The sequence below is a fragment of the Panthera onca genome, chromosome D2 (assembly GCF_046562875.1).
Source record: "Panthera onca isolate mPanOnc1 chromosome D2, mPanOnc1 haplotype 2, whole genome shotgun sequence".
NCBI lineage: Eukaryota > Metazoa > Chordata > Mammalia > Carnivora > Felidae > Panthera > Panthera onca.
Genome location: NC_138349.1, coordinates 44708238 through 44733681, shown reverse-complemented (window position 1 = coordinate 44733681; position 25444 = coordinate 44708238). Strand labels below are relative to the sequence as shown.

The 25444-nt window shown below is 35.4% G+C and overlaps 1 protein-coding gene across 10 annotated transcripts in view; it reads left to right on the top strand.

Annotated features, from left to right (window-relative positions):
• CCSER2 (coiled-coil serine rich protein 2) overlaps positions 1-25444 on the top strand; it is a 187876-nt gene that overhangs the window by 144780 nt on the left and 17652 nt on the right. For all 10 annotated transcript variants that reach the window (XR_009613004.3, XM_060642296.3, XM_060642304.2 and 7 more), the window contains 2 exons: positions 1788-1874; positions 14562-14651. Coding sequence is in view for 9 of the 10 variants with exons in the window: in XM_060642296.3 (XP_060498279.1) it covers positions 1788-1874; positions 14562-14651 (177 nt within the window). In the remaining variant the exon portion in view is untranslated. Of the gene's footprint in view, positions 1-1787; positions 1875-14561; positions 14652-25444 lie in introns of those variants that run through there.

The window sequence follows — 25444 nt, the reverse complement described above, 5'->3', positions numbered from 1 at the left end:
ACTTGAATTTATATTTCTCCAAGAAGTCAGAACATTTTGCCAGATATATATATATATCTATATCTATATATATATAGATATAGATATATATATACACACACACACGCATATATATACGTATATATATATATACGTATATATATATATACGTATATATATATATATATATTTGTGGGAATTGGTTTATTTGTCTTTTGGGGCCTAGAAAATTATCCTGTATGTTTGAACAGGCTCTTAATATACTTGAATATAAGTCCTCTGTCATATTTGCATAGGTTTTCACCAGCTTTTAATGTTAGTGTTAATTGTATAGGTGCTTTAAATTATAAGTAATCAAATATACTTATTATTTCTTAATAACTTCATTTGCCACATAGCTTAAAAAATGTATCCTTCATGATCTGCAATCTATCTTTGTCTTTTTATTTTATTTTATTAAAAAATTTTTTAATGTTTATATCTGAGAGAGAGACAGACAGACAGACAGACAGACAGTGTGTGAGCAGGAAAGGGGCAGAGAGAGACAGAGATGGAATCTGAAGCAGGCTCCAGGCTCTGAGCTGTCAGTACAGAGCCCAACGTGGAGCTCGAACTCACAAGCCATGAGATCATGACCTGAGCCGAAGTCGGATGCTTAAGCGACTGAGCCACCCAGGCGCCCCTCTTTTGCCCTGACTTATGATTTAAAAAAAAAAATAAACTCTTTAAATTCAACTAGAAATCATTTTTTATATACAATAAACAGTCTTGCCCAATTGCAGTGTATATAATATCATTAACAAAGATCTTTTCTTTTCCATTGTTTGTGATGCTTATATGATATGTTAAAGCCTTTGCAAAATGTCTGTTTCTGATCTCTTGTTAAAGAGACTGCACTGTTTTGTGTTCGTTCCCAATGTATCTGCAAGGGATGGCATACTTTGCTCAGTAATAGCATTTTATAATTATAATTGCTTACACAGTTTTCTCCTTTACAAGATATGTCATTCACGTATATATTCTAATTTCCTTGCTTGTACTGTTTTCTCGGTATATATTTCTGATTAATTGAATAGTAGTAAACACAATGGACTAACAAAAGGTAATGATACTTTACTCTTTGAAATGTAGCTGGATTTCTGCTAAACTTGATGATAGGTTTCCTTTTAATACTGTTAGGAATTTCTTAAAGACTAAATTGACAGGGTATTTTGTCTTTGAGTCAGGCAGTTCTCAGGAAAGTGGCTCATGAAAAAAGAATCTCCCTGTTATCCTTCTAGGCATATTTTTCTTTCTGCTGATTTCTGAACCAGCTGTGAAATGACTCTCTGCCTTTAATTATGTTGTTCCTTCTGTTTGTTGGGCCCTTCATTTTTTCTGAAAGGCAACTCTCATGCATCCCTTGAAATCTAGCTGAAATTACTGTTTTATATGTAATTTAATTTAGTGTATGGCCCATGTCCCAGTTTCCTTATCTGTAAAAAGGGGATAATAGTATCAGCCTCAGGGTTGTACTCAGGATCAAATGCTTAGATATCTAAAAGTACTTAGCTCTTAGCACTTGTACTTAATGAATGTTAGCTGCTGTTGCTATTATTCATTTTTTACATGTTAGACTCCGTTACACTATGAACGTTTGGAGGAACCAAAATGGGTTTTTGTTTATTCATAGGTTAATACCTGGCATCTTTAAGAAGAGTTTTCCACTTAAATGAATAAACCATTCATTATTCAGTCTTCACTGTTGATTTAATGCTTCTCATTAAGGTGTTTTAAATACTTCATGTTAATTTTTTAAAATATTTCAGAATGAAGATTTATTAAATGAAATAAAACAACTTAAAGAGGAAATAAAGAAAAAAGATGAAAAAATTCAACTATTAGAACATCAGCTTGTAAGTATTATAGTGTAGTGCATAAAGTAGAGGCTTTTCAAACTAGGCAGTATTGTTTTTTTTATAAAAGTCTGACCAGAATTGAAATTTGACTTTATTTTTGGCTTGCAAAGTTGCACTATTGTATTACATTTAGATTGTATGCATTCTGAAAGTATGTGATTTACCTCATTCTAAATATTTAAGAAATTTTAATCTAAATATTAAGTATTCAAGGTGAAAAGAATGTCTTTGTGAGTACATTTTCAGTGGTCTTCTCTTGGGGGTTTTGAAATCACTAGTTTACATTCATTTTATTGATGAAGGGTAAAATGACTTCCTTTGTGTATTTAAAGAAACGAGTACTGGTGAGTTGAGAATAGGACATATTTTTTTTCTCAGAACAGAAATTAAACTGGATGTGAGGCTTACGTTTCTGTAGGTAAGACTGTTAGAGTGAACAGTATTCTAAGAAAATGCTTCTTCCCCCATCGATGATGTTGAGTGATCCCTCAGAGCCATGTTTGGAACTTTGTGATTTTATAATTGTTAGAATTTCAAATGTTAGTCTCATATGAAAATATGTGCAGTGTCTTGAACTTAATTATAATTTAATTCATAAAAAGTCCAGTATAACAACATAATGGCATAAAAATGACAATAGGCCAAGGAAAATCTGTTGGAATTCAAAAGCATATTTTGGTATAGCAAAGCAATTCAGCAATTTGAATTATTAACCTCATTTAGAATGTAAAGGATATAATATATACTGAACTCTGAGCCACTGGGTTCAGATCACAGAGATCCAACTCATGAATAAATAGTAAGGACTGATGGATCAGATATTCTGATTTAAGAGCACAAAGAAAACTTACAAATCTGAAAAATGAATGAATGACTATTACAAATTGAGGGCCTATCAAGTATAAAATTAAAAAAATAATAAGATCTAATGTTTGTATTTCAAGACTAAAGAACCTAGCCAACCCAACTAATTTTCAGGGAGAAGAAAAACAGCATTAGGAAATTAAGCTTCAGATTTTACAAAAATATATTACAGAGAACAAAAATTGTGTCTAGTGCACTTCAAAAAAAAAAGTTATGACCCCATATTTTATATTTAAACACATTTTTATTTCTATACCAAGGTAAATTTTCAGACCTTTAATGTCTTGAAAAATGTGCCACCCAGTTATCTTTGTAAAATGTCCTAATAATGCATTCCAGATACCTGGGGGAGACATTAAAAAATAACTCAAGAGTAAGGAAGTAAAGATTAAAATGAGTGAGTGATGAAATGAAAACTATTTTTAGGGAGACTAGATGAGATAAACCTCCCAATAAGTAATGGGAGAAAACTTATTGCTGATTATTTTATCTCCTAGATCATTTGAATGTTAGATTTTTTGAATTTATACATTTTTATTTTCTTGAAATGAAGTTTTTAGTTTGTAAAATTTTAAATTGCTATTAAATTCTTGAAAATGAATTTGGTTTTTTTTTTTTTAATGTTTATTTTTGAGAGAGAGAAACCGAGTGCAAGTGGGGAGGGGCAGAGAGCAAGAGAGACGCAGAATCCGAATCAGGCTCCAGGCTCTGAGCTGTCACCACAGAGCCTGATGTGGAACTCGAACCCTTGAACCATGAGATCATGACACGAGTTGAAGTCAGATGCTTAACTGACTGAGCCACCCAAGCACCCCTTGAAAATGTTTACATTAAGTGAAATACAGGTTTGAGGAAGGAAATAAGGAATACACTGAAGAAGTGAGAAGTACTGAAGTTGAAGTTTTTATCTTATACAAATGGGTATCTAAAATTATTTTTTAAATTATTTTTATATATTACATAAATCATAAAACATTTATGAAATGCTTTCAGATAACTGTTAGGTTAGAATAATGGATCTTGCAAAAAATAAAATTAAAAAAAGACCTAGAAAGTAGAAAAAGACCCAAGGATATCTAAAAACAGCAGAACTGAGGTGACAGAAATTAGATCGAATGTAATAAATATAATAGTAAATGAAAATAGCTTTATCTCATATAGTTTCATTGGGGATTTAATGCAAAATTCATTAATTTTCTTTGTACAAAGAAAATTTAGCTCATAAAATGGTATAGTAAAGCTGAACAAAATGGTTGAGTGAGACAGAATGAAATTATTCTCATCAAAAAAGCTGGGGTTACAATTATAAATTAGAAAAATCAAGACTGAAAGAATTGTGAAAAGAGGTCACTTTATGTTGATATATGATTATTAAGTAATGAAATGGTAAAGCTTTTTATGCTGAAAAGTTTTAATACTGTTCTATTAACCTCAATATGTTTCTTTTAAAAATAAGAACATTTCATAGCTGAAATATTACCATCTTTAACCAATTAATAGTAAATCCTTAATGTCTTCTAATATCCATCCATCTTCAGATTTTCCTAGTTCTAAAAATATCCTGTGTATTTGTACATTACATCTAGTTACATCTTTTAAGTCTCTTTCAATTTAGGACCATTCTTTTTTATTGTTGCTATACTAACTTGTTGAAGAGACTCGCCCAGTTGTCCAGAACAAAATCTCATCTTAGAAATAATTTTTAGAAAGTTTTTAGAAATATCTAAGGGAAGGGCGCCTGGGTGGCTCAGTCGGTTAAGCATCCGACTTTGGCTTAGGTCATGATCTCATGGTCTATGAGATCAAGCCCTGCTTCGGACTCTGTGCTGGCAGCTCAGAGCCTGGCACCTGCTTCAGATTCTTCATCTCCTTTTCTCTCTGCCTCTCCCCCACTAGCATTCTGTCTCTCTCTCTCAAAAGCAAATAAACATTAAAAATATATATATATCTAAGAGAATCCTAAAGAAAGAAAAAAGAAAAGTGAAAGCATGACTTTTCAGCAATAGGTGTTTTGAAGTTCTCTGTATTTGCTATATTAAACCTAGAAATCATATTTATTTTGGAAGAGATCATCGTCTATCTTTAGATTAGTAATGGAATTCTAGGAAGTCACTTGTTTAATTAAATCAAGAGAATTTAAAAAGATATGAACCATTGTAAGTAGAGATCAGTAAACATTTTCCACATTATGAAAATTAAAATTATCTGTCTATTTAAAATACTTTTTCTTTCCTTACATCTCTAACTACTTTTTTATTTATTTATTTTTGAGACAGAGAGAGACAGAGCATGAACGGGGGAGGGGCAGAGAGAGAGGGAGACACAGAATGTGAAACAGGCTCCAGGCTCTGAGCAGTCAGCACAGAGCCCGACGCGGGGCTCGAACTAACGGACTGCGAGATCGTGACCTGTGCCAAAGTCGGATGCTCAACCGGCTGAGCCACCCAGGCGCCCCACTAACTACTTTTTTAAAATGGCAAAACATTATCATAAACTAGGTATTAGAGGACTTTTTTTTTTTTTTGTCTTAAGTATTAACTAGCTGAATGACATTGACAATTTCCACCACTCTCTAGTGATTTCCTTATCAAAAATGTGAATGCTTTGGAGGCTGGGAAGATGGCGGAGTAAGAGAACCCTAAGCTCAGCACATCCCACAGATACAACTAGATAACACTCAAATCAGTGTAAACACAGAAAACAACCCAAAGACAGGCAGAACAAACTCCATAACTAAAGTTAGAAAAGAAGCCACACTGAAGTGGGTAGAAAGGGCAGAGACATGGTTGGGAGAGAAACTGCAGCCATCTGCAGAGGGGAGGGAGCCCTGGGTACAGAGAAGGGAGAGAAACAGACTATTACACTGAGAAGCCTTCATGGGAAAGACAAATCCCCATTTAACATTTGACTTTGAAAGCAAGTGGGGATGAGTTTTATGAGCTCTTACAACGGAGATTTAAAGTCTAGAATTTTAAAAATCAGCAAGCTTGGATCTGGGAGAGCCTGAAGGGTGAGAGGAAGCTGAGTTCATGCCCTTAAAGAGACAACATCACAAACGGCCCATGGAGATATAGCATAGAAGCAGCAGCTGGAAGAAACACCTGGGACATATGTAAGGGAGAATAGTTTACTCATTTTGAAACATGTCCTGGAGGGGCAGGGATCACTGAGGGACTTCTACAGGAACAAAGGGGATGGCAGGTGCCTCGGGCCAACTGGCAGCAGGCCCTGTGGAAGTCCAAGGTATCAAAATTGTGTGTTGCACCCCAGCCAGAGACTAAACACTGCCCACAACAGGCAGAGAGAGCCTCTGAAGACAACCAGACTAAAAGAAAAAATGACCAAGACACAACAGCAGGGCATGCACAACATGCATAAGAACCCCTCCACGACCCCCCCCCCCCCCCCCAGCACACACCACCACCACCACCACCACCAAACACCTGGGGGACAGGGGAAACTGCAGAGCACTACAGGACGTCTTCTTCATAAAGGCATTACTTTTCAAGGGTAGGAGACAAAGCTGACTTTCCTAACACACAGAAACAGACACAGGGAATTAGAGAAAATAAGGAGACAGAGGAATATGCCCCAAACGAAAGCATAGGACAAAACCACACTAAGAGACCTAAGTGAGATGGATATAAGTAATATGCCTGATAGAGAATTTAAAGTAATGATGATAAAGATACTCACTGGACTTGAGAAAACAGTAGAAGACATCGGTGAGACCCTTAACAAAGAGATGAAAAAGAACCAATCAGAAATAAAGAACACAATAAATGAAATTAAAATTACAACTAGATGGAATAAATAGCAGTCTAGAGGAAGCAGAAGGATGAATTAGTGACCTGGAAGACAGAATAATAATGGAAGTTAATCAAGAGAGAAAAAAATTTATACAAAATGAGAATAGATTTAGGGAACTCAGAGACTCCATCGGGCATAATAACATTTACATTATAAGGATTCCAGAAGAAGAAAACAGAGTAAAGGGGGCAGAAAATTTATTTGAAAAAATATTAGCTAAAAACTTCCCAAATCTGGGGAAGGAAACAGATATCCAGATCCAGAAGACACAGAGATCCCCCAACAAAATTAACCCAGGAAGGTCCACACCAAGACACGTAGTAATTAGAATGGCAAAAAGTAGTGATAAAGAGAAAAATTTTAAAGCAGCAAGAGAAAAGAAGATAATTATATACAAGGGGAAACTCCCTAAGGCTATCAGCAGATTTTTCAGTAGAAACTTTGCAGGCCAAAATGGAGTGGCATGATATATTCAGGGTGCTGAAAGGAACAATCTGTAGCCAAGAATACTTTATCAGCAAGGCTATCATTCAGAACAGAAAGAGAGAGAAAGAGTTTTTCAGGCAAGCAAAATCTAAGAGTTATTTACCACTAAACAAGCCCTACAAGAAATATTAAAGAGAACTCTTTGAGCAGGAAGAAAAGACTAAGAGTAAGAAAAGTAGGACACACAAAAGCAGTAAAGATAAGTATATCTGTAAAAATCAGTTAATGGATTCACAAAATAAAAGGATGTAAAATATGACACCATATACCTAAAACGAAGAGGAATAAAGAATGTGTTCAAACTTAAGCGACCATCAACATAATATACACTGATATATACAGGAGATGTTATATGCAAACCTAATGGTAACCACAAATCAAAACCCAGTTAAATAGAAAAGCAAAAGATAAAGAGAAAGGAATCTAAGTTATATCACTAAAGAAAACCAACAAACCATGAAAGAGAGCAAGAGAAGAAAGGATCAGAGAAAAACTACAAAAACAACCACAAAACAAGTAAAAAGGCAAGTAACATATCTGTCATTACTTACTTTGAATGTAAATGGACTAAATGCTCCAAGCAAAAGACATAGGGTGACAAAATGGATTAAAAAATAAAACAAAACAAGACCCATGGGGCACCTGGGAGTCTCAGTCAGTTAATCTTCAGACTCTAGATTTTGGCTCAGGTCATGATCTCACAGTTCATGAGGTTGAACCCCGCATTGGGCTCCATGCTGACAGCATGGAGCCTGCTTGGAATTCTCTGTCTCCTCCTCTCTCTGTGCCTGTCCTGCTCATGCTTTCTCTTTCTCAAAATAGATTAAAAAAAAAATTGTCTCTGTCCTGCCTACAAGAGACTCATTTCAGACCAAAAGAAACCTGCAGATTGAAAGTGAGGGGATGCAGAAATATTTATCATGCAACTGAATGTGAAAAGAAAGCTGGGGTAGCAGTGTACTTATGTCAGACAAAATAGATGTTAAAGACTATAACGAGACAAAGAAGGACACTATATAATCATTAAGGGGAGAATCCAATAAGAAAATATAACAATTATAAATATTTATGCATCCAACACGGGAGCACCCAAATACATAAAACAGTTAATAACAAATATAAAGGAACTAATGAATAGTAATACAATAATAGTAGGGGGCTTGAACACCTTACTTACATCAATGGACAGATCATCTAAACAAAATCAAAGAAACGGTGGCTTTGAATGACACACTGGACCAGATGGATTTAACAGATATAATCAGAACATTCTATCTATCCTAAAACAGCCCAATATACATTCTTTTCAAGTGTACATGGCACATCCTCAAGAATAGCACATATTAGGCCACAAAACAAGTCTCAACAAGTTCAAAAAGATCAAAGTCATACCATGCATCTTTTATGACCACAACACTGTGAAACTAGAAATAAACCACAAGAAAAAAATCTGGGAAGAGCAAAAATGCATGGAGGTTAAATAACATACTACTAAACAATGAATTGGTCAACCAAGAAATCAAAGAAGAAATAAAAAATTACATGGAGGGAAATGAAAATTGCTCCCTCAAAAAGCAAGAAAAATCTCAAATAAATAACCTAACCTTACATCTAAAGGAGCTAGGAAAATAACAAACAAAACCCCAAACCAGCAGAAGGAAGGAAATAATAAAGATTAGAGCAGATATAAATAATACAGAAACTTAAAAAACAATATAACAGATCAGTTACACCAGGGGCTGGCTCTTTGAAAAGATCACCAAAATTGATAAACCTCTGATCCAGGCTCATTTAAAAAAAAATAAAAAGAGGACTCAAAGTCACAAGTGAAAGAGGAGAAATAACAACCAACAGTACAGAAACTCAATTTTAAGAGAATATTTTGAAAAACTATGTGCCAACAAATTGGACAACCTAGAGGAATTAGTAAATTCCTAAAAACATATCACCTCCCAAAACTGAAGCAGGGAAGAGATAGGAAATTTGAACAAAGTGATTACCAGCAATGAAAATTGTGTCAGTAATCAAAAAACTCCCAACAAACAAAATCAGATAAAGATATCACAAAAAGAACTATAGCCCAATATATCTCTGATGAAGATAGATGCAGAGATCCTCAACAAAATATTAGCAAATCAAATCCAACAGTACATTAAAACCATCATCATTATCAAGTGGGATTTATTGCTTGGATGCAAGGATGGTTCAGTATTCGCAAATCAATCAACATGATACATCACATCAATAAGAGAAAGGATAAGAATGATATGATCATTTCAATAAGTTCAGAAAAAGCATTCAATAAAGTACAACATCATTCATGATAAAAACCGCCAACAAGGCAGGTTTAGAGGGAACATACCTCAACATAATAAAGGCCACATATGAAAAACCCACAGCTAACATCATACTCAGTGGGGAAAAACTGAGAGCTTTCCCCCTAAGGTCAGGAGTAAGACAAGGATGTCTACTCTCACCACTTTTATTCAACATAGTACTGGAAATCCTAGCAACAGCAATCAGACAAAAAGAAATAAAAGACATCCATATTGGCTAAGAAAGAAGTAAAACTTCCACTATTTGCAGATGACATGATACTCTATAGAGAAGCCAAAAAACTCCACCAAAAAAGTACTAAAGCTGATAAATGAATTCAGTAAATTTGCAGGATATAAAAACAATGTACAGAAATCTGTTGCATTTCTATGTACTAATAATGAAGCAGCAGAATAAGAAATTAATAAAACAATCCAATTTGCCATTGCACCAAAAATAGTAAAATAGCTAGGAATAAACTTACCCAAAGAGGTGAAATTCTTAATATTCTGAAAACCATAAAACAAGGATGAAAGAAATTGAATACAACACAAAGAAATGAAAAGACATTCCATACTCACTGATTGAAAGAACAAATAATGTCAAGATATCTATACTACCCAAAGGAATCCACAGATTTAATGCAATTGCTAACAACATACCAACAGCATTTTTCACAGAACTAGAACAAGCAATCCTAAAATTTGTGTGGAACCACAAAAGATCCCAAATAGCCAAAGCAATCTTAGAAACAAAACTGAAGGTATTTTAGACTTCAGGTTGTACTGCAAAGCTGTAGTAATCAAAAACAGTATGGCCCTGGCACAAATAAACACACAGATCAATGGAATAGAATGAGAAGCCCAGAAATAAACCCACAATGATACGGTCAGTTGATCAACAAAGGAAGCAGGAATTCACAATGGGAAAAAGGTAGTCTCTTCATCAAATGGTGTTGGGAGAACTAAACTGCTACATGCAGAAGAAGGAAACTGGATGACTTTATCACTCTACACACAAAAATAAACTCAAGATGGATTAAAGACCTAGATGTGAGACCTGAAACTATAAAAATCCTAGAAGAGCACAGTCAGTAATGTCTCTGACTTTGGTCCTAGCAACATTTTTCTTTTTTTTTTTAAAAAATTTTTTTTCAACGTTTTTTATTTATTTTTGGGACAGAGAGAGACAGAGCATTAACGGGGGAGGGGCAGAGAGAGAGGGAGACACAGAATCGGAAACAGGCTCCAGGCTCCGAGCCATCAGCCCAGAACCTGACGCGGGGCTCAAACTCACGGACCGCGAGATCGTGACCTGGCTGAAGTCGGACGCTTAACCGACTGCGCCACCCAGGCGCCCCAGTCCTAGCAACATTTTTCTAGATATGTCTCCTGAGGCATGGGAAACAAAAGCAAAAATAAACTATTGGGACTACATAAAGATAAAAATCTTCTGCACAGCAAAGGAAACAACCAACAAAACTAAATGACAACCTGCTGAATGGGAGAAGATGTTTGCACATGACATATTCAAGAAACAATATCCAAAATATATAAAGAACTTATACAACCCAATACCAAAAGGATAATCCAATTAAATGGGCAGGAGACATGAACAGACATTTCTTCAAAGAAGACCTGCAGATGGCCAACAGACACATGATACAACACTCCCTATCATTTATCATCAGGGAAATGCAAATCACAACTACACTGCTCTATTACCTCACACGTGTCAGAATAGCTAAAATCAAAAATTCAAGAAATAACCAGTGTTGGCAAGGATGTGTAGAAAAAGGAACCCTTGTGCACTGTTGGTGGGAATCCAAACTGGTGCAGCCACTGTGGAAGACAATATGTAGGTTCCTCAAAAAGTTAAAAATAGAAGCACCCTACAATCCATTAAATGCACTACTGGATATTTACTCAAAGAGTACAAAACCACTACTTTGAAGGGATACATGCACCCCATGTTTATTTATGCATCGTTTATAATAGCCAAACTATGGAAGCAGCCCAAGTGTCCATTGATAGAAGAATGTATAAAGAAGATGTGATTCATATATATGAATGTGTGTGTATGTAATGGAATATTTTTCAACCATATAAAAAGAATGAAATCTTGCCATTTGCAACAACATTAATGGATATAGAGAATATAATGCTAAGTGAAATAAGCCAGTTAGAGAAAGACAAATACCAAAGGATTTCATTCATATGTGGAATTTAAGAAACAAAACAAATGAATAATGGAGAAAAAAATAAACCAAAAGCAAACTCTTAACTAGAAAGAACAGATTACCAGAGGGGAGGTGGGTAGGGGAATGGGTGAAATAGGTGTAGAGGATTAGGAGTGCACTTGATGAACACAGTAATGTATGGAATTGGTATATGGTCTGTGTCATACAGCTGAAACTAACATAGCATTGTATGTTAACAACACTGGAATTTAAGGGAAAAAATGTGAAGGATTTTCTGGGGGATTTCAAAGTCCCTTTCTAGTTCGAACTTCAATGCATCTTATCTTTTAAAAAAATATATATGCAGTCACCCCAACCTGTGTTTGTATCTAGAGTTTCAGAAAAGTAAAGTGACAGCTATAAAACATAGAATTCATATTTTGTGTGAAATGTCCAGTTGTAAAATCAAATTGCAATGCTTCAAGAATTTAACTGGAAAGTATAGACGCTCAACAATTTAAACCTTATTTAAAATGCTAAGAATGCCCTTTAATTTTCCCTCACTACACTAGTTAAGTAATAGTTAATTTAGATACATTTTCTCAGTGAACCCTCAGAATAATCGTGTGGAATTTTCTTTATAGAGTCATAGGAAGTAGAACTCAGCTTAAGCAGACTAACACTTATATATGACTAGATCATATATTTGAAAAACTGTGATCAGCTGTGAAAAGCTGGATAGACCTGGGTTCAAATCCTTGTTCAGAAACTTAATGGCAATGTTCTCTTGGGGAAGTTACTTAATTTCTCCTAAGCCTTTTCTATACGTGAGGATAATAAAAATAATGCCGTATAAGATTATGATAATTTAGGGGCGCCTGGGTGGCTCAGTCGGTTAAGCGTCCAACTTCGGCTCAGGTCATGATCTCGCGGTCCGTGAGTTCAAGCCCCGCGTCGGGCTCTGTGCTGACAGCTCAGAGCCTGGAGCCTGTTTCAGATTCTGTGTCTCCCTCTCTCTCTGCTCCTCCCCTGTTCATGCTCTGTCTCTCTCTGTCTCAAAAATAAATAAACGTTAAAAAAAAATTAAAAAAAAAAGATTATGATAATTTAAAGAACTATATTATGTAAACTACCTAATGCTATAACCTGGACCATGGATGCATGATAAATATTAACTCTTATTTAATGACTTGTCCCAGATCACCCAGCTTGTAAATCAGTGCATCTCTTATGATAAGTTCCAAGTAAAAATCGCTAAATTAAAAGTAACTTAAAGATTAGAACATTTGCAAAGTCAAGTAACAAAATAATACAGATCCCACCAATTTTCATGGTTACTTAAATGGTCATTTGGGTAACGGTGAAGTTCTCAGTTGGCTTTTCTGGAATCCTTTTAGCTGACCTTTGATGATTACAAGATGTCTTCTTTAGTTCTATATGTCACATACTTGCATATTAGTCCCCAAAAGTAGGAAAAGGGCCTGGGGGTTTTTTTGTGGGTTTTTTTGTTTTTTTTTTTTTTTGCATGCCTATTTTAAAAATCAAGAGCACTTTCCCAGAAATAACGCAGACTTTTCTCACATTGTATTGGCTACATTTGGGTTCTTTGTCCCTCCTAAGCATAGTGGAATGGGATTAATCTGATTGGTTCAAACTAATCAAAATCTATCATTGGGTCAAAAGATAGGATGTACTTTCCTGAAATATGGGACTACATAGAACATGAGCACATGGACAGGAAATGCTTTGGGTAGTTGTTTTAGATCTATTGAAGCGTCACAAATAATTCTGAAAATTATTGGAAAGTTCAAACATTTGCCAAATACTATTCTTAATATGATAGCACATAGGCTACAAAAAGAAAATTACTTCTGGAATTGCACTAATCAGGATAGGTTATACATAATGTGCTTGCATTAAAATAAATGCTTTATCTTTTCTTTACATGCCTCCCATATATATTAAAAGTTTCATCCTATTACAGTGCATTCCACAAGACTCTTAAGTTGCCTGCTTATATATTGAATTTTATTTCTGTGACTATCCCATTTCTTAGGAATGGAAAAATGTCTTTACTATAGAGATTTTTGCTTGCAATTAGATCTTGTTTTATATATGAAAAATGGAATGATCTGATTACAATTAAGAAAAATTACAAAATATTTAAAATATTTTTAAAGTAGGCACATAATTTTAACTTGATGCAGTAATCAAGAATTTACTATGTAGATTTTCCTACAAGATAATATGTTTACCTCCAGTGGGGTTGTTTAATAAATAATATGGGCATCATCCAACTTCACACTAGGGAGAAACTCTTATTATCGGTTTTTTCATTCTTTTTAAAAATTCGGTATTTATTTATTTGAGAGACCAAAGTTTATACAATAGGTACATTGCTTTGGGTTGTATAAATGACTAAATGAGTATGCTGTGAGTAGAATCATATGTAGAGAATTCATTTGTGAACTGAAATGGTCAGATGGATCTTGTCAAAAGGCAGAGATCCTTCAAATTGTTTAGTCCAATAAGGTTAACACATTATTAAGGAGGCTTAAAAAAGCACTACACATATGAATAGATAACCTTACTTGTGGACTGGTGGTATTTAGTATCTAGTAGAGTTGTATCAAAAATGAATTTAAGAAACTGTGGTGGTGACTAATAGTACCATTGTAGTTTAGAGAAATAAATTAGATTTTGCAATTGTATTCTTTATAAACTGTATATTGCTGTATATATTATACATTTATATACATAGTACTATGTTTATATACATAAGATCATAGATAATGTGTTTATGGATAATGTAAGAGGTTCCCAAGGTTAATTTTTACTATTCAGAATTTTAGCTTTACTGACTAACTGTAGAACCCAGTCTCTGAATAAGTTGGGAAACTTCTGAATAGATGTGGATGTTTGCCCCTTTTTTTGTGGTACTGGTCTTTTACCCTTTAAGTGAGCCTATACTTTGTATGTATATGTATGTAGAGAATTATACTAGTATAAAAATTTGTGGTTTTATTCAGGCAACTCGGTGTAACTGCCACCAAAAATTTAAAGAGGAAAAATGCACATATGCTGAAAAATATACTCAAACACCCTGGAGAAGAATTCCTGTAAGTAACATATGCCCTGAACCTCTTCTCATGTCATTTATTCTTTTGATGTTTGTTCCACTCTTTTTTACTCTAATCTAATAATTTTGAATCTGCCATGGCTGTATTTTTTTTTTTTTTTTTTAGGTAAGTTGAGTTTTCTTGTCTCTTAGGTGTTTATGTGCTTTCTAAAGCTTCTCTTGTGTGTCTTATGTAATGAATGTGCATTTAATAGCTTTTCCATTCTTCACACTATAGCCCGTTTTATTTGAGTGTCTAGTCTCCTCTCATTGCATGTATTTATGAGAGTAGTATTTCCTCATGCCCTAAAAGAAATAGAAATCCAAAAAATGCAATCTTCCCTCTTTAGCAGCATATAGCCCTTTGAAAATATATGATGTAGCATTTTATTTTGTTGTTGAAACTTTTCAAATATATTCTATCATTATAATTACTTAAATGTTGAGGTTATTAAGAAGTATAAATTTATTAAGATGCAGATATGTAGGCATAGTTAGGGAATGGTTTCTTCTGAACAGTAGAAAGTAGCCACGTGTTCCGTGCTTCTTGTTTTTCAAAATATATTTAGTCTAAAATATACTGACCATAATTTAATCTGAGTTCTAAAACTCAGTTCAGGGTATGCCTGTGCCAGAGAATCATCACATGGCCATCTAGTCATCATGATCCTGTTGTAGGGTGCCAGCTAATAAATATTTTTTTTGTTAAGGGAATGCCTTAGAAAGCCACCTTTGACGCTTCTTTTGCCTTACTTTAGCAGTGGAATCCTATTAACAAATGAACAAGGAACCATAGTGGTTAATATGATCAATAGTCCAATTTTTAAAGTTTAGCTATTGGCTTTAAAGCTTACAAGATGCTTTTTTCCATTTCATCTAACAAGTAATTTTTTGTGTGTGCTGTATATAAGGTATGATGCTAATAATTAGTTTATTCAACAAAAATTTGTGAGCCTCTCATCTCAGTTATTAGGCTCTTGCAGTAGAAGTAGGGAATTGGGGAAGGAAATACACAGACAAATAAGGATTCCTTCCTCCATTAGCAAGTGCTTATTAAAGGAACTGGTGATATGATATAAAGTGTAGTGAGTTCTATAAGGTTCCAAAGATTGGGAAAGACCAGTTGGAAGAATCAAGGAGCTTGGTGAAGAAGGCCAAGGTTGTAGTTGAAATCATAGAAAGTAAAAGATGCCAGTAGGCAGAGATGATATCATATTTCTTTAACGTCAAAGGGTGTGGAACCTTACCTGATGGAGGAAATTGGAAAATAAGATTATGCCTCTTGCTTCTAGATGGAGATTTGGGCTTTCCAGGTTTCTCCAGTTTCCTCACAGATATTTGTGCTTTCTGACACTGTTACTAAGTAGTTTGGTGATTTCATTAAGTGTAAGAAGTTCCATTTTCTCATCCTCATGGGAGTCTTTATACAACCTCTGTCTTTTTTGATCTTACTGTTCTGAAAACTGGCTATTAGTCAGACAAAAGTCTGCTTTTGCTGAAATATTCTCATCTGAGGGACAAAATACCCAGATAAAGTGGTGAAACGGGTAATGTGGAAAGAACAACAATGTGGAAGGTATCTAATCACTTACACAAAAGTCGTTGAGGACTAGAAATACTAGGAAATAGTGATTATGTTAGAAACCAAGATTAATTTTAAATCCCTAAACTTGACAAAAGTTTATTTTTAAAGATAGTAGGACATTATTGTATACAAGTATATTCTTATGAATAGCATTACCTTGGGTTGTTCCTATCATAACTATTTATAAAATAGAAAAGATAAAATTGGAGATCTTTATCACAGACCCATCACAAAAGTCATGTCAACCGTTTATAATTTTCAAAGGAAAAGTAGTTTGTCTAGTTCCTAGCAGCATGATATATGTAACTATTAGAGAACTCCACTCCCTCCCTTTTTTGTCTTGCTTGGGAGAGAAGATGAAATACTAAATGAAAGGAACATTACAACCTAAAGGTTTGTCTTAAGAGGACACTCTCCTAAGTCCTTTTTCTTTTACGCTATGCCTTCCTGATTTGGGAGTGGGCAGCATAATTATTAGTTAATTTTTACGTGAGAATAATGACCTGATTTTATACTTTGGTATGCCATTTTCTCCCAATTGGATAAGTGTTATATTATTACTCCTATATATTTCTGAAGGGAATTAAAGGATTTGTTTCTTTGTAGAGTTCTTTTATTTATTTATATTCACTAATTGCTTATATATAACATATGCCACTAGAAGTATTTTAAGTGAAATATACATATACTTTGATGTTTAAACAAATAATTAGGGGCGCCTGGGTGGCTCGTTCGGTTGAGCGTCCGACTTTGGCTCAGGTCACGATCTCGCGGTACATGAGTTCCAGCCCCGTGTCGGGCTCTGTGCTGACAGCTCAGAGCCTGGAGCCTGTTTTAGATTCTGTGTCTCCCTCTCTCTGACCCTCCCCCGTTCATGCTCTCTCTCTCTGTCTCAAAAATAAATAAACATTAAAAAAATTTTTAAACAAATAATTACAATGTGATCATATAACTATTTTTAAATTGTTAATGTTAGTCATTTTTAGATATTGACCATTGAATATGGCCTGTGTTCCTGTGACCCAAATGCTAACAGGAGCCACCTGTATAGCTGAGACATCACATTCTAGCTGCATGTATTTATGGCAACACAATAAGAATTCTATTATGTGTATCTTTACACTGATTTTTAAACAGTTACACTATAACTTTTGTGGACACATCTGAAACCATTAACTGAAAAATAGAATTGTTTTTCAAGGCTAAGAACAAATTAAATATGACTATCTTAGCGACTGAGTGACTTATCTAGTTGTAAATTTAAGGGTATCTAAATCTGTGCCCTCCAGTACCAAATGCCAGAATTATAAAAGGAAGTTTTAAAACTTTGTTTAAAGTATCCACTGACAGAAGCAAAGTTTACCTATACTATAGTTAAAAAAACAAATGATACCACCAAAGTTTTCTACTACTGGGATCCATTTCATTTGTGTGATATAGAATTTTAATTTACTGACTTGTACATCAAGGGTGTAGGCAGGACATAAAGAGATTTTGCTCTTAGAAATTTAATGATAGCAATTAGTGAGAAATGGATGATCCTATTAGGTTTCTCGAAGCAAATGATCAGGGCATCTGGGTGGCATCTGATCCCAGCATCATGGGATCGAGCCCCACATTAGGCTCCACACTGAATGTGGAGCCTGCTGAAGATTCTCTCTCTTTGGTCTTCTCTGCCCCTTTCTCCTACTCTCTCTCTCTCTCTCTCTCTCTCTCTCAAAAAACAAAAAAGAAGCATCTTGATCAAATCAGTCTTTCAGATGAAATCAATCAGGAGAAATTAGCTAGAGATGTAGATTAAGAGCATAGGGGAGACTTGAGTGTATGGACAGAAATCTTTACTGATAAAGCTTTATCTACTAGGAAAGCTCACTGTTGCAGTGCCAAGTGCCACAAATCCTTTGGGAGCAAGGAAGTTTCCTAAGGAAGTTTCCTAAGCTCTCCCAGAAGAGGGAGAAATAAGCAAACTAATCATGAATCAGGAAAAGTTTTATCTCCTCATTGCTAAGATAAAAATCCCCCACACTCTTAACTTCAGGTGGAAACTCTTGTGTGTTCTCACCTCTGCATTAAGAAAAAGCTGTTTGATGGGAGAGCTACAAGTGTTCTGACAGAATTGGCTCACAGTTCCTTGCCTTATCCCACACAGAGTTCACACAAATGGTTGTTCTGTTTTTTAAGTTTATCTATTTATTGAGAGAGAGAGAGCAAAGGAAGGGACGGAGGGTGAGGAGAGGATTCCAAGCAGGCTTCGCGCTGTCACCGAGCTAGACATGGGGCTCAATCTCACCAACGGTGAGATCATGATCTGAGCCAAAATCAAGAGTCGGACGTCCAGCCAACTGAGCCACTCATGCGGCCCTCACACAAATGTTTTTATGTGAAGACTTGGTCTCAGTAGACTTTATCTTGAGAAAAATGAAGTTGCCTCTAAAACCCTGAGTTCAGACACTTCTGTTTTTCAGGGTTTTTTTTCCCTTATTTTGTTTTTGTTTCTGTTTTTTTTATGTCCCACCAATTTTAAAGTGTAATTAGAATATCATGCATATTATTAAACTATTTGTCAGATATCCCAGGCATGTTTTTCTATAAGTAGATTTTATTTTTCCCTTTGGATTGAATATATTCATATGCATACCTACTGCTCTTAGTTTTTATACACAACCATTGTGGTTTCTCTAGCAGAAAGCATCTCATATCTACCATTTCATCTTAAAAGTCATCAGCAGATTTAAAGTAGATTTCGATGAGCAAAAGGTACTTTCTTGGTTAGAGCTTAGGGAACTTCATGACTTCATGGCATCAACTAAGACAGAATTATGCACTTGCTGCCTTCTAGATTAGTGCTCCAGTAGAAATATACTGTGACCTACATTTGTAAATGTCCTAGTATCCAAATTAGAGTGAAAACGGGACAAGCAGATTTAATTTTTTTAAGTTTATTTATTTATTTTGAGAGAGAGAGAGAGAGCGCACACATGAGAGGCATGAGGGGAAGGGCAGAGAGAGGAGAGAGAGACAATCCCAAGCAGACTCCACACTGCCACAGGGACGCTATTAATGCGGGGTTCAACCTCACAAAACTGTGAGATCATGACCTGAGCTGAAATCAAGAGTCATACACCTAACCAACTGAGCCACCCAGGCCCCCTGTGGAATTAACTTTAATAAAACATTTTATTAACCCAAGAGTACTATTTGAGCATGAAAGCAATATAAAGAAGATATTGAGATATTTTACATTCTGATTTTTTATTTTTTACTGGTACTAAGTCTTTGACATTTGGGGGGTATTTTGCATTTAGAGTACATTTCCTTTCAGACCAGCCATAATTCAGTTCTGTGTGGAGGTCATTGGATTAGGCTTTAAACCTGAACTAAGTAGCAGGAATTGACCAAATAAATAAATAAATAAATAAATAAATAGTACATTCCTTCAGCTTTTAAACCATAGAGCCATTTATTCATTCATTCAGTGAACTTTGATTAGTTTGTTCTGTATTTCAGTCCCAGTGTGCTAAGGGTTTTGGATGCTAAATCAAAGACATTGCCTGATTCTTAGTTTATGATATTCGTGAGCAGATAGCAAAGGACACCTAAGAGGACAGGAGAATGAGGCTCTTCTTTCTGGACCAGAGGATGGTGGACATGTGTTCCAGATTTGGGGACTAGACCTTCTGGCTTTCAACTCCATCATAGAATTGCCATGACTAACGGCAGACTTCAGTTCAGGGATGTAGTGTGTTCCAGCACTCACTGCTGGAACAGCTCCATGCATTTGGGAACTTGCTTTGCTTCTGCTGTCTTTTTGCTGAAGATCAGGTCTCTCACCCTTTCCTTACATCTTATAAATCCTAAATCTTCTAAGTTTCTAAGTTAGGTTCTTCTCTACAAGTTCTCTTTTGTTGTGGAAACACTACTAATAGATATAGAATCATGGGGAGCCAGTGCCTACTCTTAGTACTGCTGCTTAGTGTTGCTCAGATATCTGTTGTTTCTGAAGTTGCCTGATCTCAAGGTTTAGTTAGTCGTGTATTTATTTTATAGCTAATTCAGTTGTTTACTGTTAAAAGGAGTACATAGTCTTTCTTATTTTCATACTCAGGGAAATTACCTTTATAGAGATGAGAATATCTTTAAACATGTTTTCTTTCTCTCCCTACCAATGTAATCAGCATTTTAAATAGTTTTCCTCTGTATTACTCTAAAGTGCATTATGGTTTCATTCTTCTCTTTTTTTTTACTTTTTATTTTAAATACTCACAGATTATAAAAAGTTGCAAAAATAGTACAGAAAGATCCCTTGTATGGTTCACCCATTATCCCACAATGGTTACACTTTATGTAGTTACAATACAATATCAAACCCAGGAAACTGACATTAGTATTTTTGTAGTTCTATGCCATTTTATTACTGCTTAGATTCCAGCAACAACCACCATATTTAAGATACAGAATTATTGTGCCACTATGAAGTTTTGCCTTGTGTGCTACCTTTTAAGAGTCAGGACCATTCCCTTCCTCTACCATTCCTAACTCCTGGCAGCCACTATCTGTTTTTCCATACCTTTAATTTGGTGATTTCAAGAATTTTATGTAAGTGATATTATATAGTGTGTGACCTTTTGAGATTGGATTTTTAAAAAATTTTTTAAACATATTATTTTATTTTTTGAGAGACAGAGCACGAGTAGGGGAGGGGCAGAGAAAGGGGGAAACACAGAATTCAAAGCAGACTTCAGGCTCTGAGCTGTCAGCACAGAGCCTGATATGGGGCTTGAACCCATGAAGATCATGAACTGAGCCAAAGTCAGATGCTCAACCAGCTGAGCCACCCAGGCACCCTGAGATTGACTTTTTTCACTCAGCATAAGGAAATTCATCCAAGAAGTTGTGTCTATCAGTAATTTGCTCCTTTTTATTGCCAAGTAGTATTCCATGATATGGATGTTCTATAGTTTGTTTAACCACTTTATCTATTGAAAGACATTTTGATCATTTCCAGTTTTGGGCTATTACAAATAAAGCTGCTGCGAGTATTTGTGTAGAGGAAATTTTCATTTCTCTGGGATAAATGCCCAGAGTGTGCATTCTGGGTCACATGGTAACTCTGTATTTAGTTCTCAAAGAAACTCCCAAACTGCTTATCAGAACAACTGCTGGAACAGATTCTCATCAACATTGTATGAGAGATACAGTTTCTCTGCATATTTTTTTAAATTTATCTATTTATTTTTGAGAGAGAGACAGTACGAGTGGGGGAGGGGCAGAGAAAGGGAGAGAGAGAATCCCAAGCAGGCTCTGCACTGTCTGTGCAGAGCCCAACATGGGGCTTGAACTCACGAAACTGTGGGATCATGACCTGAGCCAAAATCAAGAGTCAGACACTTAACTGACAGCCTCCCAGGTGCCCCTGGTTTCTCTACATCTTTATTAGTATTTAGTAGTGTTATTTTTTTAATTTTAGCCATTCGGCTAAGTGTCTAGTGATATATCAGTGTGGTTTTAATTTCTATTTCCATAATGGCTAATGGCGCTAATGTCTTTTGTGTATTTAACTTGCCATTTTCTTCTTGAAATACATCTTCCTGTCTTCCCATTTTGTAACTCGATTTTTAATTTTTTTAATGTTGAATTTTGAGAGTTCTTGATATATTATCCAAGTCCTTACATAAGAGTAAAGTATGTGGTTTGCAAGAATTTTCCCCTTATTGGGGAAATCTTCCTCACCTAGTAATTCAAGAGTAAAATATCTTAATTTTGATGAAGTCCAATTTATGAATATTTTTTGTCTTTTATGGATTGTGCTTTTTGTGTTATGCCTAAATGTTTCACCAAGGCCAAGACGTTGAAAAGTTTGTTTCCGTCGAGGATGTTTATACTTCTACATTCTACATTTGAATCTGTGATCCATCTTGACTTAATTTTTATGTAGGATATGAGGTTTAGGTCAAGGTTCATTATTTTCCTTCCAGTATCCAGTTGCTTTGCACCATTTGTTAAAAAAGACTATACTTTCTATGGGGCACCTGGGTGGTTCAGTCAGTTAAGCATCCAACTCTTGATCTCAGCTCAAGTCTTGATCTTGGGGTCCTGAGTTTGAACTTGCATTGAACTCTGCACTGGGTATGAAGCCTACCTAAAATAAATAAATACATTCACACATACATACGTACATACATGCATACTGCCCTTTCTCTGTTGGATTACTTTTGTGTTTTTGTCAAAAATCAGTGAACTATATACTTGTGGGGATCTGCTTCTGATTTCTCTGTTCCATTTATCTATGTATCTACCCCTCCACCAATACCTCACTGTCTTGATTGCTGTAACTATATAAAAAGTCTTGAGTGATTCCTCCTACTTTTTCTTTTTCATAATCGTTTATATATTCTAATTTGCTTTTCCACATAATTTTAGAATTAGCGTGTGTTTATCTACAAAAATTCTTGCCAGGATTTTGACAGAAAATATGTTATACTTAAATATCATTTTGGAGTTAACATCTTTAATATATGTTGAGTCTTCCCATCCATGAATAAGGTATAGCTCCCCATTAATTTAAATCATTTTTTATTTCTTTAACCAACATTTTCTAGTTTTTAGAATACAAGTTCTTCATATGCTTAGATTTATTATGTATTTCATCAATTTGAGTTATTATAAATGGCATTGTCTTTTAAATTTAAGTTTCATGTGTTCATTGCTGGTATTTAGAAATACAATTGATTTTTGTATATGGATCTTGTATCCTATGAACTTATTAAACCCACAAGTTCTGGGCGTTTTTCCTGTAAATCTGGATTTTCTACATGGACTATCCTGTCATCTGCAAATATGAACAGTGTTTTTACTTTTTGATCTATATATCTTTTCTTTGCTTGCATTATGCCACTGGTTAGAACTTCCAGTAGTAAGTTGAATAAGAATTATGAAGGTGGGCATTCTTGCCATGTTCCTGATTTACGGGGAAAAGCATTCAGTCTTTCACCGTTAAATGAATGTTAGCTATAGATATTTGAAAGATGCTAGTTGAGGAACTTCCTTTCTATTCTTCGTTTGCTGAGAGTTTTCATCATGAATGTGTGTTGATGTTGTTAAATGCTTTTGCTATACTAATATATACGAACATATGTTTTGTTGTTTGTTTGTTTGTTTTTTGCTTTAGCCTACTGATTGCATTCATTGTTTTTGAATCAATCTTGTGGACCTAAACCCCATTTAGTCATGGTATATAATTCTTTTATGTATTTCTGAATTATTCAGTGGTATTAAGGATTGTTTACGTTTATATTTGTGAGGAGTAATTGTTGTTTTGGGGTGGGGGTGTACTATCTTTGTCTGGCTTTGTTTTAGGTTAATTCTAGCCTCATAAATGAGTGGGAAAGTATTTTTTCCTCTAGTTACGTTTTCTGGAAGAGATTGTGTAGAATTGGTATTAATTGTTTAAACACTTGGTGGAATTATCCAGTGAACCACCTAGGCCTGGAGATTTCTTTTGCGGAGGGCAGGGTTTAAGTTTATTTATTATTTATTTTGAGAGAGAGAGAGAAAAAGAGCATGAGCTGGGAAGGGGCAGAAAGAGAGGGAGAGAGAGAATCCCAAGCAGGCTCGATATCACAAGCTGTCAGATCATGACCTAAGGTGAGATCAAGAGTCGAACAAATGCTCAACTGACTGAGCCACCCAGGTGCCCCTGGGGGAGTTTTTTAATTGTTATAGACCTATTCAAGTGATTTCTTTCAACTCAGATGAGTTTTCATAGTTTGTGGTTTTGATGAATTCATTCATATCTTCTTTTGTCAAATTTATGACTATAAAGTTGTTCATAGTATTGTCTTGCCATCTTTTTAATGGCTGGAGGATCTGTATTGATACCCTGTTTCATTCCTAATTTTGCTAATTTAAGTCTTCTCTTCAATATTCTTTATCATTTGCAGTGATCTGTCAATTTTGTTGAACTTTTCAAAGAACCAACTTTTTATCTTTGATTACCTCTGTTTTTCTGTGTTCAGTTTCAGTAGTTTCTGCTCTTCATTGTATCCTTCTTTCTACTCATTTTTTTCTTTTTTTTTTTTTTTAACGTTTATTTATTTTTGAGACAGAGAGAGACAGAGCATGAACGGGGGAGGGGCAGAAAGAGAGGGAAACACAGAATCTGAAACAGGCTCCAGGCTCTGAGCCATTAGCCCAGAGCCCCACGCGGGGCTCGAACTCACGGACTGCGAGATCGTGACCTGAGCTGAAGTCGGACACTTAACCGACTGAGCCACCCAGGCGCCCCCTTCTTTCTACTCATTTTTGGTTTATTTTGTTTTTTTTTTTCCCCCAGTTTCTTAAGGTGGCAGTGCAGCTTGTTGATTTGTGGGTTTTTTTTTTCTCTTTTCTGTCACTACTGTAGCTGTGTTCCATAACTTTCAGTATGTGTTTCTTTTGTATTCAGCGTGTGTGCATGTGCGCACGCATGTGTGTTTAATTTCCCTTGAGATTTCTTTAATCCATGAATTGTTGAGTAACCAAGTGTTCAGAAGTTTTTCTGTCATTTTTCTGTTTTGGATTTCTAATTTGATTCCATGGTGGTCAAAAACACATTCTGGAGGCGCCTGGGTGGCTCAATCAGTTAAGCATCTGACTCTTGATTTCAGCTCAGGTCACGATCCCAGGGTGGTGGGATTGAGCCCCACGTTGGGCTCCATGCTGAGCATGGAGCCTGCTTAGGATTCTCTCCTCCCTCTCTTTCTACCCCTTCTCCATTTTTTCTCTGTCTCTCAGTCTCTCTCTCTCTCTCTGTCTCTCTGAAAATGAGTATATAAACTTTAAAAAACAAAGAACTTCATTCCTTTAAAACACACACACATTCTGTGTGGGACACCTGAGTTGATCAGTCCGTTAAGCATCTGACTCTTGATTTCAGCTCAGGTCATGATCTCATGGTTCATGGGTTCGAGCTCCATGACAGGTTCTGTGCTGGCACTGATAGCACGGAGCCTGCTTGAGATTTGCTCTCTCTCTCTGCTCCTCCTCCACTCACTTTCATGCTCTTTCTCTCTAAATAAATATATTAATAAACTTTTTTTTAAATATCCCCTTTATATTAAAAAAACACCTTTTGTGCAGTTTGTCTTTTAGTTGTTGTGGTTTGTTTTATCGCCTAGACTGGTAAAGGTGATAAGTGATCTATGGACTCTTAAAAAGAATGCATATTTTGC